Genomic DNA, 26,628 nt, shown 5'->3' with positions numbered 1-26,628 from the left:
ACGGCATACATCACTGTACAACCCGACAGCTATTGTAACAGCTGTTGGGCTTTACAGCGATCATATCCGTTATATTCAGGACCATGCACCACTACAAATATAACTTGGAGTGCTGTCTCATCTATTGTACACTAGAAACTGGCGAGCGGACTGAAAACGGGCCAGGGTCCTGAGTGTCGGTACCCGGAATTTAATACCCCCCCATGTATCAACATAGATAATGTATAAACAGGACAAACATAATCAGCATGAGATCTGGCTAAGAAGAATGGGTATGGGTCATTAAGTTCAACATACTTTGGGTTGACCACTGAAGGTCAACAGGCATTAAGTTGACACAGATAATATGTCGACATGCCTAACATCGACAGGGTCAAAAGGTCAACACAATCATTATGTTGTTATGTTGACAATGGAAAGGTTGAATGTGACGTTTTTTTGTCCCGAATGTAGACATAGTCAAAATGGACACCATATCTGTGCACCGCGTTCCCTTTAATGGCTCAATGTGCTCGCCATACTTTGGGCACGGTGCCTTGCTACACTTGGCACACTATCATATTCTATCTCCACACCCTAGTGGATGATGGGGCAGGAAATACTGCATGTCGGTTAAAAAAAAAAAAAAAAAAAACGCATGAAAAACCCATGTCGACCATTTGACTGTCCCAATGTCAACCTAATGCTTGTGTCAACCTTTTGACTGTCAATCTTAGGCATGTTGACCTTTTGTCTATATCGACCTAAGGCCTGTGGACCTTCAGCGGTCAACCTTATGTATGTCACCGTTAATGGTGTCGACCTAGTGACCGTATCCCAAAAGAATATGTCAGGAAAAACAATGAACAATGATAACCAGTACTGGCTATGATAATAAAAATGTTAAAAGTATCCAAAACTGCATGACATAACAATAAAGGGGAACAAAGCAATACAGGTTTGGATAGAAGCATGGTCCAGTAAAGTTGACAATGTACATGGGAAGATCAGTATGGGAGGAAGGTTAAAGGGAGCTGGCCTCTGTTGCAGGTAAGATGGGGAGGGGGGGGGGGGGGGGCATTATAAACTGTTAGCACCAAAATGCCACAGATTTACCCAATTTTCCAGACCCTCCTAGCCATTCCGGTAAGCTAGACAAGTATGCATATAATTAATAAGGATACGGAAAAAAAATGCTAATGAATAAAGAATTTTTGACTGTCCTATAACATGTGCCACTAGTGAGAGATACACGATACAGAGGGCATTTGTGTGTCCAATAAACAGGGCAGCCATCAGGGGTGGGTTTGCGGGGACTACAGTCCTGGGCCCAGACAGAAAAGGGGGCCTAGGACTGGAGTCTATCAAGTATAAATTGTCATAAACAAAGCTTGTTGCTTGGAGCAATGTAGAGATTGAGTAGTATGACCAGTGCTGCCAACACTGGAGGGTTCACCAGGCAAGCCAAGGTTTCTAGTAGGGTAAGGGGGGTCCTCCCTGTTTTGTCAGTCCTGGGCTCTACAATTTCTGATGGCAGCCCTGCCAATAAGTAATGCAAGGAGCATTCAGTTAGATCCTGTACAATGCAGAGTGCATTTTAGTAACCAATATACAATACAGGGTAACATCCTACTGACAGACAATACACAGAGCATTTCATTGACTAGAATGAATGACTGCACCAATAAAGTCATTCAAAAAAAAGTTACTGTATACCTGTAATGTGCTTTTTGAGTACTCATCCTCTGACAAAAACAATGTCATGGGAGATCCTTTTCTCCACATACTCTTTACAGAGCAGGTCGTACAAATATTATTCAGTACTACCAATCAACGACAGGAGTAAATTTGCTATGAGATCACTTTTTTCAACATACACTAATATTTATCAATTGTATCAATTGTTAGGAGGATTACCACACAGGCATGAAGCTGTATGATAAGGAGCAATACTTGCAGGCTATTAAGTACTTTGAGGAGGCATTGAAAGGCTATTACCAAGCTGATGTGGATTGCAGAGCCATGTGTTGGGGACCACAAAAGTTTGATGACTATGAATATGTGGACTACAGTGCCACCCTGTATGAAGCCATCGCAGGTGAGTAACTTATTGTTTATGTGATGCATGTTTCATATAATGAAATAAGACCTTGAATTTAAACTACAGTATGTCTGGAATATATATAATTAGTTGTGTATGTATATATACAGAAGGCCACAGGATAAGCACATGTATGCCTACTATAGTACAGGGCTTCATGGTGACTTCTAATATCCCAAAGTTCCCAAATACTGTACTCCAATTCAGGGTGAAAAGTTGTCCCATTTTCCTGTTTGGTGCAGCATTGTCCATTGGGGTAAAAAGAGTTGGTTACTGCTGCTCTGCAGGTGTGGGTGGTAATGAACAAGGTCTGTCAACAGGCCTGTCTTTGGCTGTGTGACTGTCTCAGTACAGGGATTAGAACGGTTAAGCAGTATGTTATTCTAATAATATTCTAGTTTCATATCATACATAGTCATACCTCCAAACATTTCAAGTTTGGTAGGCGGGACAGTGTTGGCAACGCATGCGCACGTTAAAATTGTGGGTGCATGGCCCCATTTTTGCCACTGTGGGGGCATGCCCAGCAGCTCCATGAGTTGCTGGCTATGCCCCCAGCCCCTCTGGGTGCTGGAATAGATGCTGCGGCACACTGCTGCCAGCCCCGGCTGGGACACGGGATTGGCCAAAAAAAAGGGATGTTTCCGTGATAAGTGGGGCAGTTGAGAGGTATGCATAGAGGTTAATTTTCATACATTAACAATACAAAAACAACTGCCATGTGCTTAATAAGAAGCTGCGTGTTTATGGGTGAGATGGGGTCTACTGTATTCAAGGCAGTGCTGGTGAATGTAAGATTTATTACTGGTAGTATAATGTCTGGCTGTGGTAACTGTGATGGAGGAAGAAAGGAGTAAAGCAAAACAGTTGGCATAATTGAAATATAGTGCTTGAACTACTGTGACATGTAGGGGGATATTCAATCGCCGTCGAGCATCTCCCGTGGGGGAGATGCTCGACGGGCCCTGTTCAATGCTGTCTTCCCCGACAGCATTGAACAGGGTTTCCTGGCAGAACGAGCCCGACATCTCTAGCTGTCGGGCTCGTTCTGCCAAGAACAGCCGGGAAGTGACGAGCTGCCGGCTGCATCTCGTCACTTCCCGGCCGCAACTCGCGGCCACGCCCCCTTCTCATCCCGCTGCAGGCGGGACATTGAATCCCGCCTGCATGTTCTCGGTCGAGCTGACCGAGAACGGGACTGGGTCACGGCAGGCGAGCAAGCTCGTCTGCCGTGACCCGAAGATTGAATACCCCCCCTATTCTCTTGTATCTATATTACTTTCTACAACTGTTTAAGTATGTTGTACCTATGGTGAAATACATTTCCAGCTGTACTGACTAGGGATGTAGCTGAATGCTACAGATAAGGTTATTCTGCACAATTCACCCAAGTACTGTATTTATGAAACTCATGCACTATATACCTGAGATGGGACAGCATTATACTTAGCCCAGTCACACCAGCCTATTTTCCCAGGTTGGCCACAGGAACAACCCATGTGTAGGATCTTCCCGGTTATGGTGCGGCATGAACCTTTGGTGTAAAAGGGGTATAACTCAAGTTATTGAGAGTTGAACAAAGGAACAAATAGCTAGGTTTATTTATATTATTGTTTAATATTAATACAGTTCTGGATTTCATATTGTTCATTTCGTTGCTTTCCATGTGATAACAAATAAAGGATATAGCCAAATTCCAAGCACATTAAAAGTGTGAAGATAAATTATAGATCTTTTCTAAACCTTTTTATGTAACTGGCAGAAGATACACTCTGTACTGGGCTGTCACTTGGAAAAGATCAGTTGAAAGAATTTCTATTCACTGGAACATATAGAAGATGACAATTGTTCTTCTTACCACCATTTACTGCTAAACTATTCACATTCTCATTCTTTTGAATGATTGTGCTTCATCCTTTCAGGAGTTATGACCATGAAAATGGAATTGTTTAGTAATCTGGACGCCATCCAGCACTCAAGTTGGCTTCATTGTAATTTTTCCATAATCTCAGCAGGTTTAGTAAATGTTTATGTGTGAGATTTAGTATGCAATTCTTCTGTCCTAATATTGGCATAGAAAAAACATGCACATTTCTCTTATACAGTTGTATTCTTAAATCTATCAAAACCAGACAAGCACAGCATATACTCTATTTCAGTATTTATTGTGTTCTGCAACATCAAAAGACAGTGACATTAATAGCTGCCGGTTGCTTTACTGGGCTCTTTTCCTGTTACACAATGCAATGCCTATTTCATACCAGAAAATAGTGTTCCCCTCCCACCACGGGAAGGTGGGCAAGTCTCCCGCATGCTCTCCAAAGCCCCTGCCTCCCCCAGACCTGCTAAAATGAATTTGCAGGTCCACGGGAGGGGGCTGAATAAAATGATGCAAGTCACGTCATTTTAGCACAGCCCCATCATTGCAGACCTGCAACTAACAGAGTTTGGTTGGCTTGGAGGGGCTTTGTGACACCAGCCTTGTCCCACACCCCCCCTCCCTCCTGACGTACAAATTTGGGTCTCCTCTCTGGGCTTCTCCTAGAGAGGCACCTTAAAATAATCGGCAAGTATGGCCTATTTCGCTATAGAATGTAAGCTTGCGAGCAGGGCCCTCTTACCTTTTTGACTGTCTGTAAATGCCCAGTTTGTTTTATCACTGTTTCCATTTGTAAAGCGCAATGGAATATGGCCCTTATTCTGGTTCACTCGCTAAGGCAAATGCCTTCTCAAATCGACAAAACCACGTGCACTGCAAAGGGGGGCAGATGTAAATTGTTCAGATATAATTAGATTTGGTGGGGTTTTACTTCAAAGTGAGATCTATATTGCAGTGTTAAAATAAAGCAGTCAGTACTTAGCCTGCACAGAAACAAAATAACTCAGATCTAACTTTCTCTGCACAGGTTACATCTGCCCCACCTGCAGTGCACATGGTTTTGTCCATTTGAGAAGGAAATTGCCTTTGCAAGTGAACCAGAATAAGGGCCTATGGACGTTCAATAAACATAGTTTGGAACAGTATTAGTACTTGCCCATGTAAAATACCTGTTATTTGGTTAGATTTCTGTCAGTCTGGATGTTATTACATGGACAGACTGCAAAGCCAGCAGAAAAATAAACAAAAATGATCTTTTAATAAATTGACCCAACAATCTGATTTACATCATTGAAATTATCTACATTTCAATAATGTAATGCTGTGTACACACTTATACAATCTGCATGAGATCCAGATGATATATATATTTATTTATATATATATATATATATATATATATATATATATATTTATATATAGTCAAAATCTCATCTGGATCTCATGTAGATTGTATGGGTTTTATCCCTTGCGATCTCGATGCACGCTCCCGTATCGCAGACAGAAAGTCTTGGCTGCATAGACTATGTAGTGCAGATAGTCTAAATTGTATGCAGATAGTCTAAATTGTATATATTGTATGCAGATAGTCTAAATTGTAATCTCATCTGGATCTCATGCAGATTGTACAAGTGTGTACACAGCGTCTCATGATGTAATGGTTAACATTACTGTCTCACAGCACTGAGGTCATTAGCTTGATTCCCACAATTGCCCTAGATGTGTGGAGTTTGTATATCCTCCCAATGCTTTTGTGGGTTTCCACCGGCTACTCTAGTTTCCTCACACAATCCAAAAAGGGTTAATGTGTGTGTGGTAGGGAATATAGATTGTGAGCTCCACTGGGGCAGGAGCAGATGGGTGTCTTATAGGGTTCCGACAGTCAGGATCCCGACAGTCAGGATCCCGACTGCCCGGACTCAGACAGCATGGTCAGCGCAACAAAGCCCCTTGCAGGCTAGCCACGCTGAGGGCACGGTGGCTCGCTACGCTTGCCACCTATTCTATTCTCCCTCTATGAGGGTGGTGGACCCCCACGAGGGAAAATAGCGGGTGGCCGTCGGCACCCGGCTGTCGGTGTTTTGACAGTTTAAATATTTTTTGACAGTTTAAATATTCTCTGTAAGGTGCTACAGAAAATGTTTGTGCTATATAAATAACTGGTAATAATAAATACAAAAATAGGACATTTTAAAGAAGCAAAAGAATTTGTTTGCACCCGAAAATGTTTACATTTGTTTTTGTTGTTATTTTCAGGTATTGATATACATTATATTCTATTATATGTAGAGATGGTGGCACCATGTACAGACTATATAATATAGTAAAAGTATAGTATATGTATGTATATGTGTGTATATATATATATATATATATATATATATATATATATATATATATTTATTTTTTTCTTCACATTAGTGCATAGTCATATGCTTTTAAACCTGCTCAGTAGACATAATAAACGTAACAGTGGCCAGGATGAAGCAGTAAGAATGCATCTACTTCTCTGGAGCAGTAAAAGGATGGCAAAAACCGCCAAGCATGACTTGTGGAAGCCATAAATCTACCTATAAGCAGGGGGATTCCTACTGTAAGAATTTCCAATAGGTGACCTCATCTACTCAAGTGCCTGCCAAATGTTACGATGACTTACCCTAACCATCCATCCAAAAACTAAAAAGTGAGATGTTTGGAATTATGTATAGGCAGTGCTATAGTAACACAGTACAAAACACGTCCCTTCTGTGGACTGGAGCCAAATATAGTATTTGCCTTGTTTTGGTCTCCATTAGAATAACGTATTTCATTGTAGGGCAATGATATCACTCTCTGTACTTAATAAAGGATCTGGAGGGAGCAATAATGCCAAACCTTTAAAACACTTTAAATGATGATATTACACAAATAGGAACCAGTACTATTTATTTGCATGCACAACTTATCCTTTGTGTATTCCATGTCACCGGAGTACTAGACTTGGGGCTGAGCCCACACACTACTTATTAAAACCTTTATTCCCATAAGCTAAATCTTGTTAAATGACAGAAGCATAAAAATGCAGCTGCCATAGGCCAGCTGGCTGGATAGAGCTATTTGGCTCTCGTACAAAGCATTGGGTCCATGCTTCATCATCTTATGTATATATTCTGGGATGTTAAACAGTATTTTGGCAGTGGACTGATTCAAATCCTCAAGGATTCAGTTAAATGAGGAACAATCATTTCTGCTTATTGAGGGAATTGTTTTCTAGAATTAGGCCCCATACACACCAGAACGACCAGGATCGTCTAACGATCGGCTACCGATTTGGCGTGCACTTTCCTGGTGCGCTCTCCCGCTGCCGGTAAACGACTAGGGAACGATCATGTTCCCTGGTGCACACGATTAGCTAACGATCCGACATCGGTAACGATGGTCGTACGACCGTCGGATGTGCGGATCGTTAGTAAATCGCGAGTACAGTGGTACAGTCGTTTTTAAAATGTTAATAAGGGGCAGGGCTAGCATAGTGGGGCAAGGGGGAAGGAAAAAAGAAAACAAAGAATATGGGCTGGGCTAGCAGAGGGGGTACAAAGACTAGGGGCCATTTTGCAGGACCTCATTTCTGCTTTGTGACTAGTGAGGCTTGGTGTATACCTGCTGAACGCTGCACATTGCTATTTTTGGCTGCTTTGTTTTTGCTTTGCACTACAAAGTTTGCTTTTTGCTTTTCCCATACTGCTATTTGCGTTATGGATTCTGCCCAGCAAGATTTCCTGCTTTCCTACGCTGTGCTCAGGGTGAGGAGGATGAGGGCCCAGCGCAGGAAGGCTCGATCTTGCTGGACCAAGCAGTGGCTCCTGGGCCGACAGGCGCGGTCTCATATGCCCCTGCTGATGGAGATTCGCGAGAATAATCCCCAGGATTATCGGAATTTCCTTCGCATGGACGATGAGACCTTCCAGGAGCTGCTGCGTCTGGTCACCCCCCACATCCAGAAGCAGGATACCAAGTACCGGATGGCTATCCCTGCTGAGGACCGGCTGGTGGTGACCCTCCGTTTCTTGGCTACAGGACGATCGCTGGCGGACCTAAAGTTTGGATCCATCATTTCCCCGCAAGCGTTGGGACTCATCATCCCGGAGACCTGTAAAGCCATCGTGAAGGTCCTGCAGCATCAGTATTGCAAGGTAAGTAAAAATGTACTAGACACGTGTAGTGAAAATAACTGTTTTTTTATTAAATAAGTAAAAGACTGCAATATTTTTTTACAAATGTACTGAGGTAGAGACAATTTTTTGTTGTAGAAATATAAAAAAGGTACAAAAACAGTATTGCTACTATTACAGCTCTGTCCTGGCATGAGGTAGAGAAAAGTAAATTTTTTTGAAAAAAATGCACTTTTTGGCTACATCACGTGTTGCATAGTGCAGATGCAATGGTCCCGGCACCATTGATGTGCACTATGCACCACGTGAAGCTTTGAGGCATCTGCAATGCTGCACCCTGCATGCAGCAATGGTGACATCACGAATAAAATATTAGCAAAGTGCCCAAAAAAGTATAATACTGAACATACAACCAAACAGAAGTCACCTTGCCATGCGGTCACAGGTAGCATTGCAGATGCTGCATGTAGCACAGATCATAAAAACACCCTCATGCATCTGTGGTGCATAGAACAGAAGCAATAGTCCCGGCCCCATTGCTCTGAACTATGCACCACAGCTGCAGGAAGGTGTTTTCAGTATTTGTGCAACAAGCAGCATCTGCAATACTGCACCCTGCATGCAGCAATGGTGACATCACAGATAAAATATTAGCAAAGTGCCCAAAAAAGTATAATACTGAACATACAACCAAACAGAAGTCACCTTGCCATGCGGTCACAGGTAGCATTGCAGATGCTGCATGTAGCACAGATCATAAAAACACCCTCATGCATCTGTGGTGCATAGAACAGAAGCAATAGTCCCGGCCCCATTGCTCTGAACTATGCACCACAGCTGCAGGAAGGTGTTTTCAGTATTTGTGCAACAAGCAGCATCTGCAATACTGCACCCTGCATGCAGCAATGGTGACATCACAGATAAAATATTAGCAAAGTGCCCAAAAAAGTATAATACTGAACATACAACCAAACAGAAGTCACCTTGCCATGCGGTCACAGGTAGCATTGCAGATGCTGCATGTAGCACAGATCATAAAAACACCCTCATGCATCTGTGGTGCATAGAACAGAAGCAATAGTCCCGGCCCCATTGCTCTGAACTATGCACCACAGCTGCAGGAAGGTGTTTTCAGTATTTGTGCAACAAGCAGCATCTGCAATACTGCACCCTGCATGCAGCAATGGTGACATCACAGATAAAATATTAGCAAAGTGCCCAAAAAAGTATAATACTGAACATACAACCAAACAGAAGTCACCTTGCCATGCGGTCACAGGTAGCATTGCAGATGCTGCATGTAGCACAGATCATAAAAACACCCTCATGCATCTGTGGTGCATAGAACAGAAGCAATAGTCCCGGCCCCATTGCTCTGAACTATGCACCACAGCTGCAGGAAGGTGTTTTCAGTATTTGTGCAACAAGCAGCATCTGCAATACTGCACCCTGCATGCAGCAATGGTGACATCACAGATAAAATATAAGCAAAGTGCCCAAAAAAGTATAATACTGAACATACAGCCAAACAAGAAGCTGCAACATGCAGCATCAGAAAAAATGCATAGCATCTTACGACAAATCCTGTAATAAAACAGGGGTGTCATCAGTCCCCGTACCCTCTTCCAGCAATGAAGAGTACAGATGGGTGTAGCGAGGAGGTGTGGTTGATATGCTAGAGGATTGTCCGCTAGTTGGTGTTGTTTCCTGCAACGAGGCAGGGATGGGCGATGTTAATTCGGTACTGGTGGATGGTGTATCTTCCCACGGTACAAGGCCGGCCAAATGCGTCTGAAATGACAAACGGCGAATGCGACCCATAAACACCAGCTCACTGCAGACACGTTCAAAAGCCATCTGTTGTGCGGGTTCCAATTGGCGTAAGCTCTCTGCCACATATTTCCCATATGTGTCAAAACGGTCTGGGGGCCTACGCAGCACCTCTTCAGCTCGCTGTAGCAATTCATCCTCTGGTTCATGGACCGGCTTACATCTTTTTTTTTTTCTTTTTTGGGTCGTTACCGGCGGTGTGGGTGTTTCTGGCACTCCGCTAAATGTACCTGAGGATACAGGGCCAGACTGTTCCAGGGGTGGGTTTGTGCAGATCTCTTTTTCTGTACTTGTGGTCTGTTGAAAAAAAAACACAAAGACATGTCAAACTAATGTTTTTTTTCTATTTCTTTTTCTCCCAGTTCCCCAACACCGTGCAAGAGTGGAAAGATATTGCTGCGGAATTTGAGGACACTTGGAATTTCCCTAATTGTGGAGGAGCTATTGACGGCAAACACGTGCGCATCAACCAGCCACCCCACAGTGGATCTTATTACTTTAATTATAAAGGGTACTTCAGCATAGTGCTGATGGCTGTGGTGAATGCCAATTATGAATTTATTTTTCTGGATGTCGGCAGGAATGGGCGAGCCTCAGATGGTGGAACTTTGAAGGACACAAAGTTCTACCACAGGCTCGTCTCCAACAGCATGCACTTGCCGACAGTCCAGGAAACCAAACATGGTCTGAATTTTGTGTTCGTGGCGGATGAGGCATTTGGACTTCATGAACACATCATGAAGCCATATGCCAAAAGGGGACTAGACCACGACAAAAGGGTCTTCAATTACAGGCTGTCCAGGGCACGGCGGCTTGTGGAAAGTGCGTTCGGTATCATGGCTAGCCGATTTCGCATTTTCCACACGGCCATAAACCTGCGCCTGGACAAAATAGATTGGGCCGTCATGGCGTGCTGTGTCCTGCACAATTTGTTGCGCCGGAAAGAAAGGCCCAATCGCCAAAGTGGACCAGCGCCTGATGAGGACCCAGAAGAGCCAAGGGAAGTAGCCCCAATCTCATCCCTGCAAACGCCGGCACTGCAGTATCGAGGGAGTGCGCGTGCCAAACAGGTCAGGGATGAGTACAAGGCCTACTTCAATGGAGTGGGTGCTGTCCCTTGGCAGGAGGACCACATATAATTGGCCGGCAAATGAATTTAAAGTGGAGACAAAAAACTGAAAAAACTTGTGTAATCAGTGGGATGGTACTTACCGATAAGGCCTGTGAACTTTCATCCTGTACTGGCACCACGTCATCTGTTTCGCTCTCTACCATGAGGCAAAGCCCCGTCCTTGGTAACTCCTGGCTCAAGGTGAAGCAAATCAGGTCGTAGTACCAAAGGGACGTTTCATAGACATCTGCTGCTCCTGCCCCTGATTTTTTGGACGCCTGTATCTTTTTGTGTTCCTTGAGGAACACAGTCCGCAGGTTTTGGATTTTCTTTTTGACCCATTCGGAGTTGGCATCTGGGTTGTGACTGCGGCTGAACTGGACAAGGTCCTCCAGGGCTTGACTGCGCTTTACTTTATTGCTGTAGTCCTTTGATTTGGTTTTCCAAAGGCACTCATGTTCCCTGTATTGTTCGATGAATGCCTCAATGAACTCTCTTTCTTTTTGTATGGCTTGTGACATGTCTGCCCAAAAAAAAAATATTTAACAATAAATATACATTCACACAATGAAGGAAAATTAAATGTATTATTATTTCTTAAAAGGACATTAGGAAGACAGTACAGTTGGGGTGGGCTGCTGTGTCCTAATTAGCAGGCCAGTGGATACACAGTACAGGTGGGGTGGGCTGCTGTGTCCTAATTAGCAGGCCAGTGGATACACAGTACAGGTGGGGTGGGCTGCTGTGTCCTAATTAGCAGGCCAGTGGATACACAGTACAGGTGGGGTGGGCTGCTGTGTCCTAATTAGCAGGCCAGTGGATACACAGTACAGGTGGGGTGGGCTGCTGTGTCCTAATTAGCAGGCCAGTGGATACACAGTACAGGTGGGGTGGGCTGCTGTGTCCTAATTAGCAGGCCAGTGGATACACAGTACAGGTGGGGTGGGCTGCTGTGTCCTAATTAGCAGGCCAGTGGATACACAGTACAGGTGGGGTGGGCTGCTGTGTCCTAATTAGCAGGCCAGTGGATACACAGTACAGGTGGGGTGGGCTGCTGTGTCCTAATTAGCAGGCCAGTGGATACACATTACAGGTGGGGTGGCCTGCGGCGGCCTGTTTACATTGCTGCGCCTGGCACACTGTGCAACCTGCGGTGGGGCACCATTGGTGGACAGTGGGGACACATACAGGTGGGGTGGGCTGTGCTGTGACCAACAAACAGTGGTGGGCAGTGGGGACACATTACAGGTGGGCACCATTGGTGGACAGTGGGGAAGGGCTTTTGTAGAGGGCTGCGTGCAGTTCACATACCTGTTTTTTGTTTTGGCAGCTTCCCACGCCGAGAACCTCCGTAGCTGTGCTGTCTGCGGCATCCACGAGGCAAAATGGCTGCGGTGGGAGTGTCTTTATAAACAAGCCGGATTGGAACGACGGTCCGTACGACGGGAGCACACACAATGTGCTTCAGATGTGCATACAATCAGCACCCGACCTGCGGTCGGATTGGAGATTCTGCTGCAGGAGGCAAAATCTCCAATGCGACACACGACGTGACGGGAGCGCGCATCCCGTCGCAAACGATCCTGATTGTGAGTGAAAAACGAACGATTGACCCACAATGCATGCACAACCGTCGTTACAACGGTCGAAATTAGCCCTAATCGTGAGCTAATCTTTCTGGTGTGTATGGGGCCTTAGACTGCTTGGTATTCGGTGAGCGTGCAAACATTAACAAAGCTGCTATAATATGAGAGTGCTCCTAAGACATCCGCAGACACATTTTGATTGGCCAACACACAGTTCTTGAAAAGCTTCCTAGAGACTTTTACAGTTTGAACCTTGAGAGAGGAATGTATGTGTGCACTGGGATTTCACCAACAATTGGTGGCTGTAATCATTTACTTCAGTTAGAGGCCAATAATGACACATTTAGTGGATAGTCCTGTCTACAGATGCGGCTGCTCTCATCTGAGCGGCTCCCATCGTGACTACCGCCATGCGCCATCCGCCAGGAAGGGGCGCAAACATCTCCGTTCTTGGCAATGGACGAGCGAGCATATAAGACGCTCGCGCAGCCACTTCCCATCTGCCAGATCGCCATCCACAAGAAACCTGCGTATGGCGATCTGACGGCAACAATGAGAGCGGTCCCATCTATATTTAAAGAAGTTATGATATAGTGCAATCTGCCATACTCCAATACAGTTATGGTGATCATAAATACAGTTTCTATAAAATCTATAAATAAACCTGATCCCCAGCATTTAAAAGCAGAATTACAGAAGCCTGATTAGTCCTGGATTTCCTTTCTCACCATGTTGTTCTTGTAATCCATCTGCAAAATAAAGTATCCTGTCTCCGTAGAAGCTGGAGTATGGAGAAAGAGAGGAGGCTTCATCCAACTCCTACTCATGAAATGTCATGCACAATAATTAGTATTGGTTAATGGACTCGAGTAGGATGTTGGTAGTCAAGCAATGGTTGGCCTGAAGGTGTTATAGGATATGAAAAACTTGAGCTTGAGTTCCTAGCTGAAAGCAGATTATGGTGACTGTAGACAGGAATCATCTGGAATGCTGAAGTGAAGCAAGAATGGCAACTGGATAGTGAAAGGACTGGAACCGGATACATAACCAGACTGGAACCAGATGATGTTTGTATTCTGTATTCTGTATTCTGAGCTGTTTACACTGTTATAGATATGTTTTACTGGCCAGGTGGCTCTCTTTATACAGTATGTGTCAGTGTCCTTTGATTGGTTGCTGTGATCAGTTGTCTGAGAACAGTAATTGGGATGGCTGAGAATGATCATATGACTTCTTCCAACATGGCTGTGCCCATGTCTTAAGTTTTAAAGGGAACTCTGGCTTAGAAAGCAGAGAGCTAGGAGAGCACTTGGGGAACTAGATCTAGAACCTGCCTTGCTGGGATAGCTGGGCAGGATAGACTTCACTGCTTCATTTAGAACTGTGAAGATTACTCACTCTAACAAGTGGTTAATCAGAACATTTAGCAGTTAGCAACAACACAGGCATCTGCTTTCATGTTGAACAGACCTCACCAATAATGAACTTTGCAAAACAGGATAAACTTGGTGCTGGTGAGCTGGGCCATATCCAGTGAGCAGGACATTCCAGGAGCATACCTCCCAACACGACCCTCTCCAGGAGGGACACAATGCTCTGTTTCTGGACTTCCCTATTAATGTATGATTGCCATCACCTGTTTTATACAGGTTAATTGATAAGAAAGGTGCTTCAAAACAGGCGATTCTAATCATACATTAAGAGGGATGTCACAACTGAAGGGCTGGATGAAGTCGTGTGGTGTGTAGCAACCGGAGACGGACCAGAGGAGGAAGGATTAAATCGTGCAGGTTTAATAATAGAATTCATAAATGAAATAATACACACTTGAATACTTTCTTAAAGTGGCAGTTAGTGGTAATAAGACTTGAGCCAGCACGGCACTTTGAAAGAAGAAAAAGTTCATAGAAACAATAACAGTTCACATACTGCGGACAGCAGGCTGGGGTCTTGAGAAATGAAGAAATCCGGAAAGAGAATGTACTTGATGGTAATGAGGGATCCTTGAAGACTGAAAGAAGCTGGATGATGACAAAAGAATGGGAAGTTGCTTGGAAGCAGACGGCTTGAAGGGCTTAGGCCAGGAAGCTCAGGGATGCAGGCAGAGACCAGACTGTGGAGAGAACTGGCTGGGGTTAAGCTGAATCGAGTCCAACACAGAGCACTGAAGCAAGGCACCAAGTCAGGAGAGGTGAGTCAGAGAGCCGGAGTCAGCTGGGAGCTGTGAACGCCTCTGGAGACTCTTTGTACTGACACTGAACAGGCCTAGGCAGATCCCCTATATCCCTAGAGGGCGGCTGCCATTGGCTGTCAGGTCAGTATGGGCGGAAACCTCAGACAAGGACCAATCTGCTATTTGCCCTTAACCAAGATGGCGGCGCCGGCCTCCCGGCGCCCTTACAGCACATACCGCTACACTTGCCGGTGTCCCACGCTGCCTGCTGCCCACCAGACTGCCGCTGCCTGCTGCCACTGAACTGGAGACCACTACACGCTAGCCGACGGCGGGCGCGAACGGGTGAGTAGTAAGCCCGCCGCGCACCGCCGCGGCTGAGTGTGACAGTACCCCCCCCTTTCTGGGTGACCCCAGGGCACCTACGCACCTTGTGTGGATTCCTTTGAAAGAATTGTCTCACCAGACGGGGAGCATGGAGATCTGCAGCATCAACCCAGGAATTCTCTTCAGGACCGAATCCAAGCCACTCTACCAGATACTGAAGATGGGTATTGCGGCAACGTGAGTCGATAATGCGCTTCACCTCGAACTCTGTCTCTCTCTCTGAGCCAATCTTGGGCGGTTTAGGCACCTTTTTCTGATATAAGTTCAGTCGTAAAGGTTTCAAAAGAGACACGTGAAAAGAGTTTGATATCTTTAAGGAAGAAGGGAGCTGTAGTCTGTAGGCCACCGGATTAATTACCTGAGTGATTGGGTACGGCCCGATGAACCGAGGAGCCAGCTTCATGGATGGTAACCGAAGGCGTATATGGCGGGTAGACAGCCATACTCGATCTCCAACCTTCAACTTAGGAGCCGCTCCTCTTTTCCTGTCTGCCATCCTTTTATATCGAGCGGATGCTTTGAGGAGAGTGGTATGGACGTCTGACCAGATCTTTGCAAACCGTTGTAGGGAAGAAGCAGCTGCAGGGACATCGGGCAATGATAGATCTGAAAACTCTGGAGATCGGGGATGTTTGCCAAAGACAGTAAAAAAGGGAGTGGTGCCGGAGGATGAATGATAGGAATTGTTGTGCGCAAACTCCGCCCAAGGCAGAAGATCTACCCAGTCGTCTTGAGAGGAAGAGATGAATAAACGAATGAAGGCTTCCAAGTCCTGGTTGACACGTTCTGTCTGCCCGTTGGTTTGTGGGTGGAAAGCAGTGGAGAACTTGAGCTTGACTTGTACAGCGGAACATAGGGCCCTCCAAAACTTTGCGACGAACTGCACGCCACGGTCAGATATAATTTCTTTGGGCAACCCATGGAGTTTGAAGATGGTGGAAATGAAGAGCTGAGCCAACACTGGAGCAGATGGAAGGCCTTTCAATGGGAAGAAGTGCACCATCTTTGAAAACCGGTCAACCACCACCCAAATTACTGTGTGCCCTTTGGAGGGAGGAAGTTCGCAGATAAAGTCCATAGACAGGTGGGACCATGGTTCTGTTGGTATGGCTAGAGGTAGAAGAGGACCGACAGGAGACGTTCTGGAGGACTTATGCTGGGCGCACTTTACACAGGAGGCGACAAAGGTGGTTACATCACGACGAATGGTAGGCCACCAGTATGAACGCAACAGGAACATTAAGGTCTTCTGTGCCCCGGTATGCCCTGCGAAACGGGAAGCGTGTGCCCAGGACAGCACTCTCTTTCGGAGACTGAGGGGAACGAAGGTCTTGCCTGGTGGAGGTGAAGGCTGGACGGTTACTTGAGCAAAGACCAGAGGATCGAGGATGGGTCGAGGAGGAGTGTCAAGATCAGCTGAAGTTTCAAAAGAGCGTGAAAGAGCATCGGCTTTGGCATTCATCGTCCCGGGTCTGAATCTGATTTGGAAATCGAAGCGTTCGAAGAACATGGCCCAGCGGGCTTGACGAGCTGTAAGACATTGGGCGTGCTTGAGGAATGAGAGATTCTTATGATCGGAGTACACAGTAATTTTATGTCGTGCCCCCTCCAGGAGGTACCGCCACTCCTCCAACGCAGATTTGACTGCCAGTAACTCCTGCTCTCCAATGGGGTAATTCTTTTCTGCTGGAAGAAACTTCTTGGAGAAGAAGGCACAGGGATGAAGCACCTGGTCCTCCCCTCTCTGCGACAAGATTGCCCCCACCCCCTCTGAGGATGCGTCCACCTCAAGAATAAAGGGTTTGTCGAGGTTTGGCTGAAGAAGGATTGGGGCGGAGACAAAAGCATCCTTTAGTTGTTGGAAGGCTTGGGAGGCCTCAGGTGACCACTGACTCGGATCAGAACCCTTGCGGGTTAGAGCTGTAAGAGGTGCAGCAAGGGTGGAGAAGTTCCGGATGAAACGACGATAGTAATTTGAAAAGCCCAGGAACCTCTGGATGCCCTTGAGCGTTGTGGGCGCTGTCCAGTCTAAGATGGCTCTTACTTTTTCTGGATCCATCTCTATCCCAGTGCTGGAGAGGATGTGGCCAAGGAATGGAATGGAAGTGACCTCAAAGACGCACTTGTCTAGCTTGCAGAATAATTTATTTTGGCGAAGGCGCCGCAAGACCTCAGCTACTGTTTGCCGATGGAGATGGAGGTTAGACGAGAAGATGAGGATGTCATCGAGATACACCACGATGGAATGATATAGTAAATCTCGAAATATGTCATTTACAAATTGTTGGAAGACGGCTGGAGCGTTGCAAAGACCAAATGGCATCACCAGGTATTCGTAGTGGCCATCTCGGGTGTTGAAAGCCGTCTTCCACTCATCTCCAGATCGGATACGGATCAAGTTATACGCCCCTCTTAAATCCAGTTTAGTAAAGATGGAAGCCCCTCGGATTTTGTCGAATAATTCGGTGATAAGAGGTAAAGGATAGCGGTTCTTGATCGTGATATCGTTCAGGCCCCTGTAATCGATACACGGCCGGAGGGTTCCATCTTTTTTTTTCACAAAGAAAAACCCCGCTCCGGCTGGTGAAGTGGACGGGCGAATGAACCCCTTATCCAAGTTTTCTCGAATGTAGTCAGACATGACTTTGGTCTCCGGCAGAGACAAGGGGTAGATGCGGCCCCGCGGTGGGAACTTCCCAGGTATCAACTCTATCGGACAGTCCCAGGAACGATGAGGCGGCAGGGTATCGGCACCTCCCTTGCTGAAGACGTCAGAAAAAGAAAGATATGGTGTGGGTAACGACAAGGGTGGAGCTGATGAAGACAAAAGACTGGGGCCTCCTACTTCTTGAGGATTAGTTTGATGGAGTGGAATGACACGAGGCATGCAAGTAGTTAGGCAGTTCGTACCCCAGGCTGTGATCTCCATACTGGTCCAATCAATGTGAGGGTTGTGCTTAGTAAGCCATGGTAGGCCCAGGACTACCTGGTGTGAGGATTGAGGAAGGACAAAAAATTCAAGAGTCTCTTGATGTAAGGCACCGATGAGAACTGTCACTGGATCGGTTTGAAGGGTGATTTGCCCACTGCTGATGCGACTCCCATCTACTGCAGTGAGGGCCAACGGATGGGCCAAAGGTTGCACCGTCAAGGAATGTTGCTGGACGAAAGAAGAAGAAAGGAAGTTCCCGGCTGCTCCGGAATCTAGTAGAGCCTGGATCTTGATTTTTCCCTGAGGGCACACAAGGGTAACAGGAATGGTGGGCACCGTTGAAGAGGGAGATGAAAGCAGGACTCCTAACCTGACCTCCCTCGGGGAGGTTAGGAGCGGTCGTTTCCCGGATGCAGTGGACAGGAAGCCAACAGATGAGCGGAAGAACCGCAGTACATGCATAGATTCTCACGACGTCTACGGGACTTTTCCTCCACGGAAAGCCGAGAGCGGTTGATCTGCATGGGTTCGTCTGGTGGTGTGGTTGTGGAAGGCCCAGATCTAGGAACAGGAACAGCGTTGGTGGTGAGACGAGGGCGGAGACGATCGGAGCGATTTCTCTCTAGTTGACGCTCCTGCATCCGTAGATCTACTTTGTTGCACAAGGAGATGAGTTCAGCCAAAGTAGCAGGAGAGTCATGGGTAGTTAATTCGTCCTTGATACGACCTGCCAGCCCATTCCAGAAGGCGGAGATGAGAGCCTCTTCGTTCCACTTTAATTCCGAAGCCAGAGTCTGGAACTGCACAGCATATTGTCCCACTGAACGACTACCCTGGCGAATCCTCAGGATCTCAGTAGCGGCAGACGACACTCTGCCAGGTTCATCAAAGATGCGACGGAAAGAGGTAATAAAAGCTTCATAGTCATTGAGCAGGGGATCAGCACGTTCCCAGAGAGGGGACACCCAGTCCAAAGCCGACCCTGCCAGGAGAGACACAATATAAGCCACCTTTGCCTTGGAAGTAGGAAAGTGAGAAGACTGTAAGGTGAAATGCACATCGCATTGGTTCAGAAACCCACGGCATCCTTTCGGAGAACCATCATATTTGCTGGGGGTTGGTAATTGCATGTGATGAGGAACTATTGGTCCAGGTGTAGAAACAGGGACTGGAACCTCTGGAGCTGAAGCCACAGAAACTGAGGGAGCCGTCTGGGGCAGAGCCAAGACCTGAAGGAATTGAGCCACTTGACGTTGGGTAGCCTCCACTTGCTCCAGACGAGCCATGATGCTGTGAAGTGCGTCCGCCATGGAAGCCTGTTCTTCACCCGACTCCATCGGGTCAGTACAAACTGTCACAACTGAAGGGCTGGATGAAGTCGTGTGGTGTGTAGCAACCGGAGACGGACCAGAGGAGGAAGGATTAAATCGTGCAGGTTTAATAATAGAATTCATAAATGAAATAATACACACTTGAATACTTTCTTAAAGTGGCAGTTAGTGGTAATAAGACTTGAGCCAGCACGGCACTTTGAAAGAAGAAAAAGTTCATAGAAACAATAACAGTTCACATACTGCGGACAGCAGGCTGGGGTCTTGAGAAATGAAGAAATCCGGAAAGAGAATGTACTTGATGGTAATGAGGGATCCTTGAAGACTGAAAGAAGCTGGATGATGACAAAAGAATGGGAAGTTGCTTGGAAGCAGACGGCTTGAAGGGCTTAGGCCAGGAAGCTCAGGGATGCAGGCAGAGACCAGACTGTGGAGAGAACTGGCTGGGGTTAAGCTGAATCGAGTCCAACACAGAGCACTGAAGCAAGGCACCAAGTCAGGAGAGGTGAGTCAGAGAGCCGGAGTCAGCTGGGAGCTGTGAACGCCTCTGGAGACTCTTTGTACTGACACTGAACAGGCCTAGGCAGATCCCCTATATCCCTAGAGGGCGGCTGCCATTGGCTGTCAGGTCAGTATGGGCGGAAACCTCAGACAAGGACCAATCTGCTATTTGCCCTTAACCAAGATGGCGGCGCCGGCCTCCCGGCGCCCTTACAGCACATACCGCTACACTTGCCGGTGTCCCACGCTGCCTGCTGCCCACCAGACTGCCGCTGCCTGCTGCCACTGAACTGGAGACCACTACACGCTAGCCGACGGCGGGCGCGAACGGGTGAGTAGTAAGCCCGCCGCGCACCGCCGCGGCTGAGTGTGACAAGGGAAGTCCAGAAACAGAGCATTGTGTCCCTCCTGGAGAGGGTCATGTTGGGAGGTATGCAGGAATGCAGGACAGATAGCAGGTTAAGACAAAAGATCTAACTTTTTCTCTTCCATACACTAAAAATTAGTGCTTAAGTTTTAAAAAGGACTATATGGACCCAGGGGAAACTCCTAGTGGGTCCCACTGTCTGAGGGCCCACATCCTGCTCTAGGGGTCAGGTTTCAGATTGTGCACCTGAATGACATATTATAAATATGTTACATTATAATGCACAGGATTAGGGTGCATTGCTGTAACTAATCTGGTACATTACAATGCATTCACTAGAAGTATTTACTATATAAATTTATCAATTTACCTTAGCCCTTGCAAGTCTCCTTTACCTGCTGCATGCTTCAAAATAGTCCTCTGTTCCAGTGGTTCTCAAACTCAGTCATCAGGACCTTAAGGTACCCATACACGGTCCGTTAAACGGATCCGTTTGGGTCTTAATTAGCATGCATCGTATCGGATCGCATGCCTAGTGCATGCAATGCGATCCGATACGATGTTTAGCTAGTACAAAAAGTATGTGCAGCACATACTTTTTGTACCGTACTATGTGATGCGCGGGAGCGCGCATCGCATAGTACAAAACGGACGGTCCGGGAACGGACCGTCTATGGGTACCTTAACACTGTTCACATTTTCCAGGTCACTCACTGACACATTTTCAAAGATCCACAGGTGGAGCTAATTATGTCACTTGCAATTATGTGAGGAGACCTGCAATACATGCACTGTGTGGGGTCCGAGTTTAAGAACCTGTGCTCTATTAATTGAAATTAAGCCATCGTTGAAATGGTAAACATCGAATTCAGTGTGATCTGTTGTAATGGCAGCTGCATAATACATCTAATGCCTGCCATACATGGATGTAATATGAATACAAATCTGGCATATGATAAATTACAATGATTTATTCCAAACTGAACAATGTAACATTCCTGTGAAGCCGCCGCCGATAGATAAAGATTTATTATATGTAAAATATGGCTCTCTACCATCTGTCCTGGAATACTTTGGAAAAGTATATTAGAGCTGTGACATACCAATCTACATATGGAATATACTTTTGTAAAGACCCTATTAGTTGCAGTTCCATGTATTTAGGCATTGGTTGAATAATGTTAGTTGATGGATGGAATTGTATAGCTTTATCGTATTACGTATTTTTTTTTTTCAACTGTACAACATCGCATAACAAATCATAATAAAAGTGCTTTCTGGCTGAAGGGTCTGAAATGTGTTGCTATATGCAAATATATCAAAAGGTAAATCTCTAAACGTTTTGCTATGTCAGACCTGGGCGCCCCCCTGACTCTACAACTGTTCTGAAACTGGGAAGCGGTCTGCATCCTGGTGTTCAGAATACTGACAGGGGCATCCTGGCGGACAGAATCCTGAGAGGCTCTGGCAGTAATGCTGGGGTTAGGGTTAGACACTAGGGGAGGGGTGTTAGGTTGCGGAAGGGGTGGATTAGGGGTAGTGTTACAATACGAGGTAACGTGAGGATTTTGAACGTTGGGATGCTGCTGTTGGGATTCTGTTCTCTGGGATGGTGATTGACAGATTTCGATATCTGAAACCGATTGTCCAATTTATCCTTCCAGGGAACATATGTGCATGCCACAACCACAAAGGTTACAACAAAAAGGGTTGACATGGACAAGATCGACACAAGCAATGGGTCGAAGTGGAAATGGTCGAGACACATAAAAGATCGACATGTTTTTTTTTTTTGTGTCCATTTGTAGATTTCTGCACATGGACCCCTAATTAGTGTACTGTGTCCTCACGCATGGCACGCTTCCCTTACCATGCTTCAAGCACATCACTAGAAAAAAACATAGTAAAAAAAATCCATACTAATGAAATGATCCAAACTATAACTATACTACAGACAGAAATAATCAATCAACACCATAGTAAAAATAATAATCTGTATTCACAGGAATAATGTAGAATCCTATATAATAAAAGGCTAATGCTGTTCCTCACTCCTATAAAGAGGCATAGGAATTCAAATGTGCTGGCATCCACTAGATGGTGCTCGAAATAGCAATTGTACTGTGCTGTTACATTCAGGCAAGTGCAGCCACCTGTGCTAACATTACAAAATAAATCTAAAGCTAAGCTGAACAGAAAAAGCACAATTCTGTAATTTATAGACAAAAGAAACATTGCCTACATTTAAGATTTTCACTTTAGAAGTTACTTAAAGGAAGGCCCAGGAACAGGGGCGTAGCTAAGGGTTCATGGGCCCTGGTGTGAAAGGTCAGCTTGGGGCCCCCCTACATACAACAAAATTAAAATCTCGGTCTGTTTATATTTTAATACATCAAGTATATTATGTTAATAATAGAACTAACATTTAAACATAGGATAGTAGTTTATTTAAATAAAATATTAAAAGAACAAAGATGATAAAACTGGAGAGGCCCAGGTTAGCAGTTTCCTGGCTTTCAATCTTTTCAAAATGCAATCCTAGTGGGGAAGGACAGTCTGCAGTGACATCGCAGCACTGCATGCAATGATAGTGGCAACAAGCAATTACTCCCATTAGAATGTCCAGTGCATGCATTGTTACCACTAACTAGTCTCTTCCAAGTTCCATGTGAGATCCCCATAACACTGTCTGTAACTAATGTGTTATCCTTCACAAAGGTGCAGGCAAGATAAAATGATAGTTTAAGGTGAAGCCTCCAACATTTATATGTATGCAATTGCCCACTCACTCTGTGTTCTGCTCACTGCTCCCCTCTCACTGTGTCCAGACTCCTGCCAGCCGCCGCAGGTGCTCCACAGTCCTTCTGCTCCACGGCGCTTTGTATACTCTGCAGAGTATGCGCCCGCGGAGGAGTGTGGGAGGTCCTCCTAATCCATGGCGCCTCAGCAGACCATATGCCAACAGAGGAGTACGGGAGGGTACGTGCCAGAGCCGCGTGACGTCAGCGCGACGCACGCTGGCCGGGCCCGCAAAGCACCACTGGGAACGGGTGCTACTGTTCACTACCCTCATCCAGGACAGCCGGACAGTGGCGGGGGCTGCGCCCCCCTGGCTCAGGGGCCCGGTCGCAGGTGCGACCGCTGCGACCCCTGTAGCTACGCCACTGCCCAGGAAGTATTTGCAGAGAGCATGAATCCTGATAATGCATTGTGCCTCCAGCAAATTAGGTGGTGGACCCATGATCACATGATTTTCAGGAAAGTGGGCGATATGCAGAAGAGCGCACCTATGACATTGGAGAACAAGTGTGCGCTATATAAATAACTGGTAATAATACTGTTACCTGGCCAAAATGATCTAAATATGCCTTAGTTCATATTTTCTGAGTGTGTATTCATTTACACTGATGTAATAGTCACTGAAGGTGCACATACTCCTGACGACACTTTCTGTTTTTGTTTGCTTTTCCCTTTCCCTTCATCCATCTCAGCCCATTTTACAATCTCTGAAAGAGCAGCTGGATTGTCCACTGCATGACAGCTAGCGGGCTTGCAAATTGTTGTAACTAGGTGGTCTGTCAAGGGGTAGGGGGAGAAGCTACTATCATGTGTCCTAATAATTCTTACTAAAGGAAAATATACTTAAAGGAAATATTTTAAGGTAACTTTTTCCAATCATTTAGTAAATAAATTAACAAAAGGAAACTGACAGTATAATAATTACAAAGGTAAGCGACAAGCGAAAAGAAGACTCTTTATATTCTCATTATACTTTGAGTGTCATGGTGTCAGATGTCGGGATCCCGACTGTCAAAACACCGACAGCCGGGTTCTCGACGGCTGTCGGCTATTTTCCTTCGTGGGGGTCCAGGACCCCCATAGAGGGAGAATAGAATAGGTGGCTCGCGCCACCGTGCCCGCAGTGTGGCGAGCGCAGCGAGCCCGCAAGAGGCTTAGTTGCGTTTACCATGCTGTCTAGGTCCGGCCAGTCGGGATAACGACTGTCAGTAGGACACTTTGTTGCATTAGGTTGTGCTATTACTGGAATTTTGCTTCTACTTCTGCACAGATGAGGGTACTCACTGAGTGTAACCATTTATTGACAACCTTGTGCCTCTCTCTTCTCCTATGTGTCGAATAATTAAAGCATATATTTTACAAACTTTCTACAACCTACCCTATAGGGTATTATATTTATAGAAGCATATGAAAATATACGTACAATACCAGTGCAAAAAATACTCCTATAAGTATATATAAGTCTATAAGTGTATATAAGTCTAGACCTATTTCAATTACGTAGGAGTCTCCTTTTCATAACAAAGGTTTTGAGCTGATCAATGAAATAATTGTTATAATAATGTTTTGATCCCAGGACAGAGATAAGAAATCAGAGGCGTAACTAGATATTCGTGGGCCCCATAGCAAAAGTTTGTAAGGGCCCCCTATATATCAACTGATGGTGATAAATGTATGCAAAACATATTAGTTTGACAGCAAAGATGGGCCCCCTTCAGCTCTGGGCCCCATAGCAGCTGCACCCCTTGCACCTATGGTAGTTACGGCCCCTGTAAGAAATATATTTGTATAAAAAAGTTTTATTATTCTGACTGGACCTCTAAACACATCGTACAAGTATTCTATAAAAAAATTTATGTGCGGTATCCCCTAATAGTTTTATCTTTATTAATTTATTAAAAGTTACATTTTATTAACACAGATATCTATTTAAGAGTGGTATCACCCAATAGTTTTATCTTTATTCATTTATTAAATGTTAACTTTTAGAATACATATATCTATTTAAGAGTGCCCCCCCCCCCCTTCCCCCCACAAAAAAGAAAGTCTTCTTTTCTCTTGTGTCGCTTTCAGTTTGTCAGACTCAGGGGAGCACCAACATCCCTGATCATTATACCGTTTCTGGGAGTATATTTAAATTTAGTTGGTTAAAGGCAACTCCCACCACATTTGGATATGGGCTTTGCTGCACCAGACATGCCGGTCGCGGTCCCCTGATCAGGTTCCTCTTATGGACTGGTAAACTCGGGTAGACAGGTGGAGTGGAGTCAGGATTATACATGGTCTTCATAGCCAGGTCAGGATCAAACGGGCAAAGCAGGTACCGAAGGATAAGGCAATAGGAAGTCCAAGGTCAGGCCATATCATACACGAGAAGGCACGGTTTCCAGTACACTGCAATGAGGCAGGATCCTACTCTGCCATGGGATACATGCTCTGGCAGGGTTTAACATGCTCATTGCCATCGAGTTACATGCTCTGCCATGGGTTACATGCTTTGTCAGGGGTTAACATGCTTGTTACCATGGAGTTACAGTACATACTGTCAGGGGTTACATGCTGACTTCCAGAGTTGGATCTTAGCCCCAGCAGCATGCAGGGAGGAAGCAAACACAGAGCACCCAGCCACTAAATAAAAAAAAAAAACTGTGTGTGTGTCCAGACCCGGACCCCCCTGACAGGGCCCGGGTAAACTGTATATTGTGTATGTGTATGTATGTATATATATATACTGTGTATATATATATATATATATATATATATATATATATATATATATATATAGGTTTGGTTGGTGGCCCGACACTCTCCCAGCAGGGTACAGCTACCTTAGGTGCCTTCTGGACACAATGGATAGAAGGAATGAAAACACAACAGCGGCACTCTCAAGGAATTTTCAGCATGTAATAAATATAAAATCCAACGTTTTGGGGCTAGTGGTGCCCCTTTGTCAAGGTGTGGGTAACCCACACCTTGACAAAGGGGCACCACTAGCCCCGAAACGTTGGATTTAGTATTTATTACACGCTGAAAATTCCTTGAGAGTGCCGCTGTTGTGTTTTCATTCCTTCTATCTATCTATCTATCTATCTATATCTATCGATCTATCTATCTATCTATCTATCTATCTATCTATATATACATAGATGTGCCATCGTACATCTACTGTAACTTCCATACGCCATGCACTGTGAGTTGCCTGGCTTGTGTCCCAAGCACCTTTGCTAACATGCTTGATCTAAATCGTTATGTTAGATATATTTTGGAGGATATTCATATTTATGAAAGATCAGGTGTTTGCATTATAATTAATCCTTAACGTTCACATCATGCATTAACACAATGTCACCAAGAATAATGCTGCTCATGACTCAATAATGTAAAAAAAAGCCTAAGTCTATTTATTATAAAACCAGATGCAGTTTTTCATTCCCTTAATGGGCAATCTTGAAATCTGTCTCCTAATTTGACAGGTTAAAAATTTTGGTCTCCTCCTCTCAC

At 45.3% G+C, this 26,628-nt stretch overlaps 1 protein-coding gene across 3 annotated transcripts in view; it reads left to right on the top strand.

Annotated features, from left to right (window-relative positions):
* P3H2 (prolyl 3-hydroxylase 2) overlaps positions 1-26,628 on the top strand; it is a 195,815-nt gene that overhangs the window by 125,555 nt on the left and 43,632 nt on the right. For all 3 annotated transcript variants that reach the window (XM_083177536.1, XM_083177538.1, XM_083177537.1), the window contains exon 3: positions 1,888-2,077. In XM_083177536.1, coding sequence (XP_083033662.1) covers positions 1,888-2,077 — 190 coding nt within the window. The remainder of the gene's footprint in view (positions 1-1,887; positions 2,078-26,628) is intronic.

Source organism: Crinia signifera, chromosome 3 (assembly GCF_055691185.1).
Source record: "Crinia signifera chromosome 3, ASM5569118v1, whole genome shotgun sequence".
Classification (NCBI taxonomy): domain Eukaryota; kingdom Metazoa; phylum Chordata; class Amphibia; order Anura; family Myobatrachidae; genus Crinia; species Crinia signifera.
This window is presented reverse-complemented; position numbering and strand designations above follow the sequence as displayed.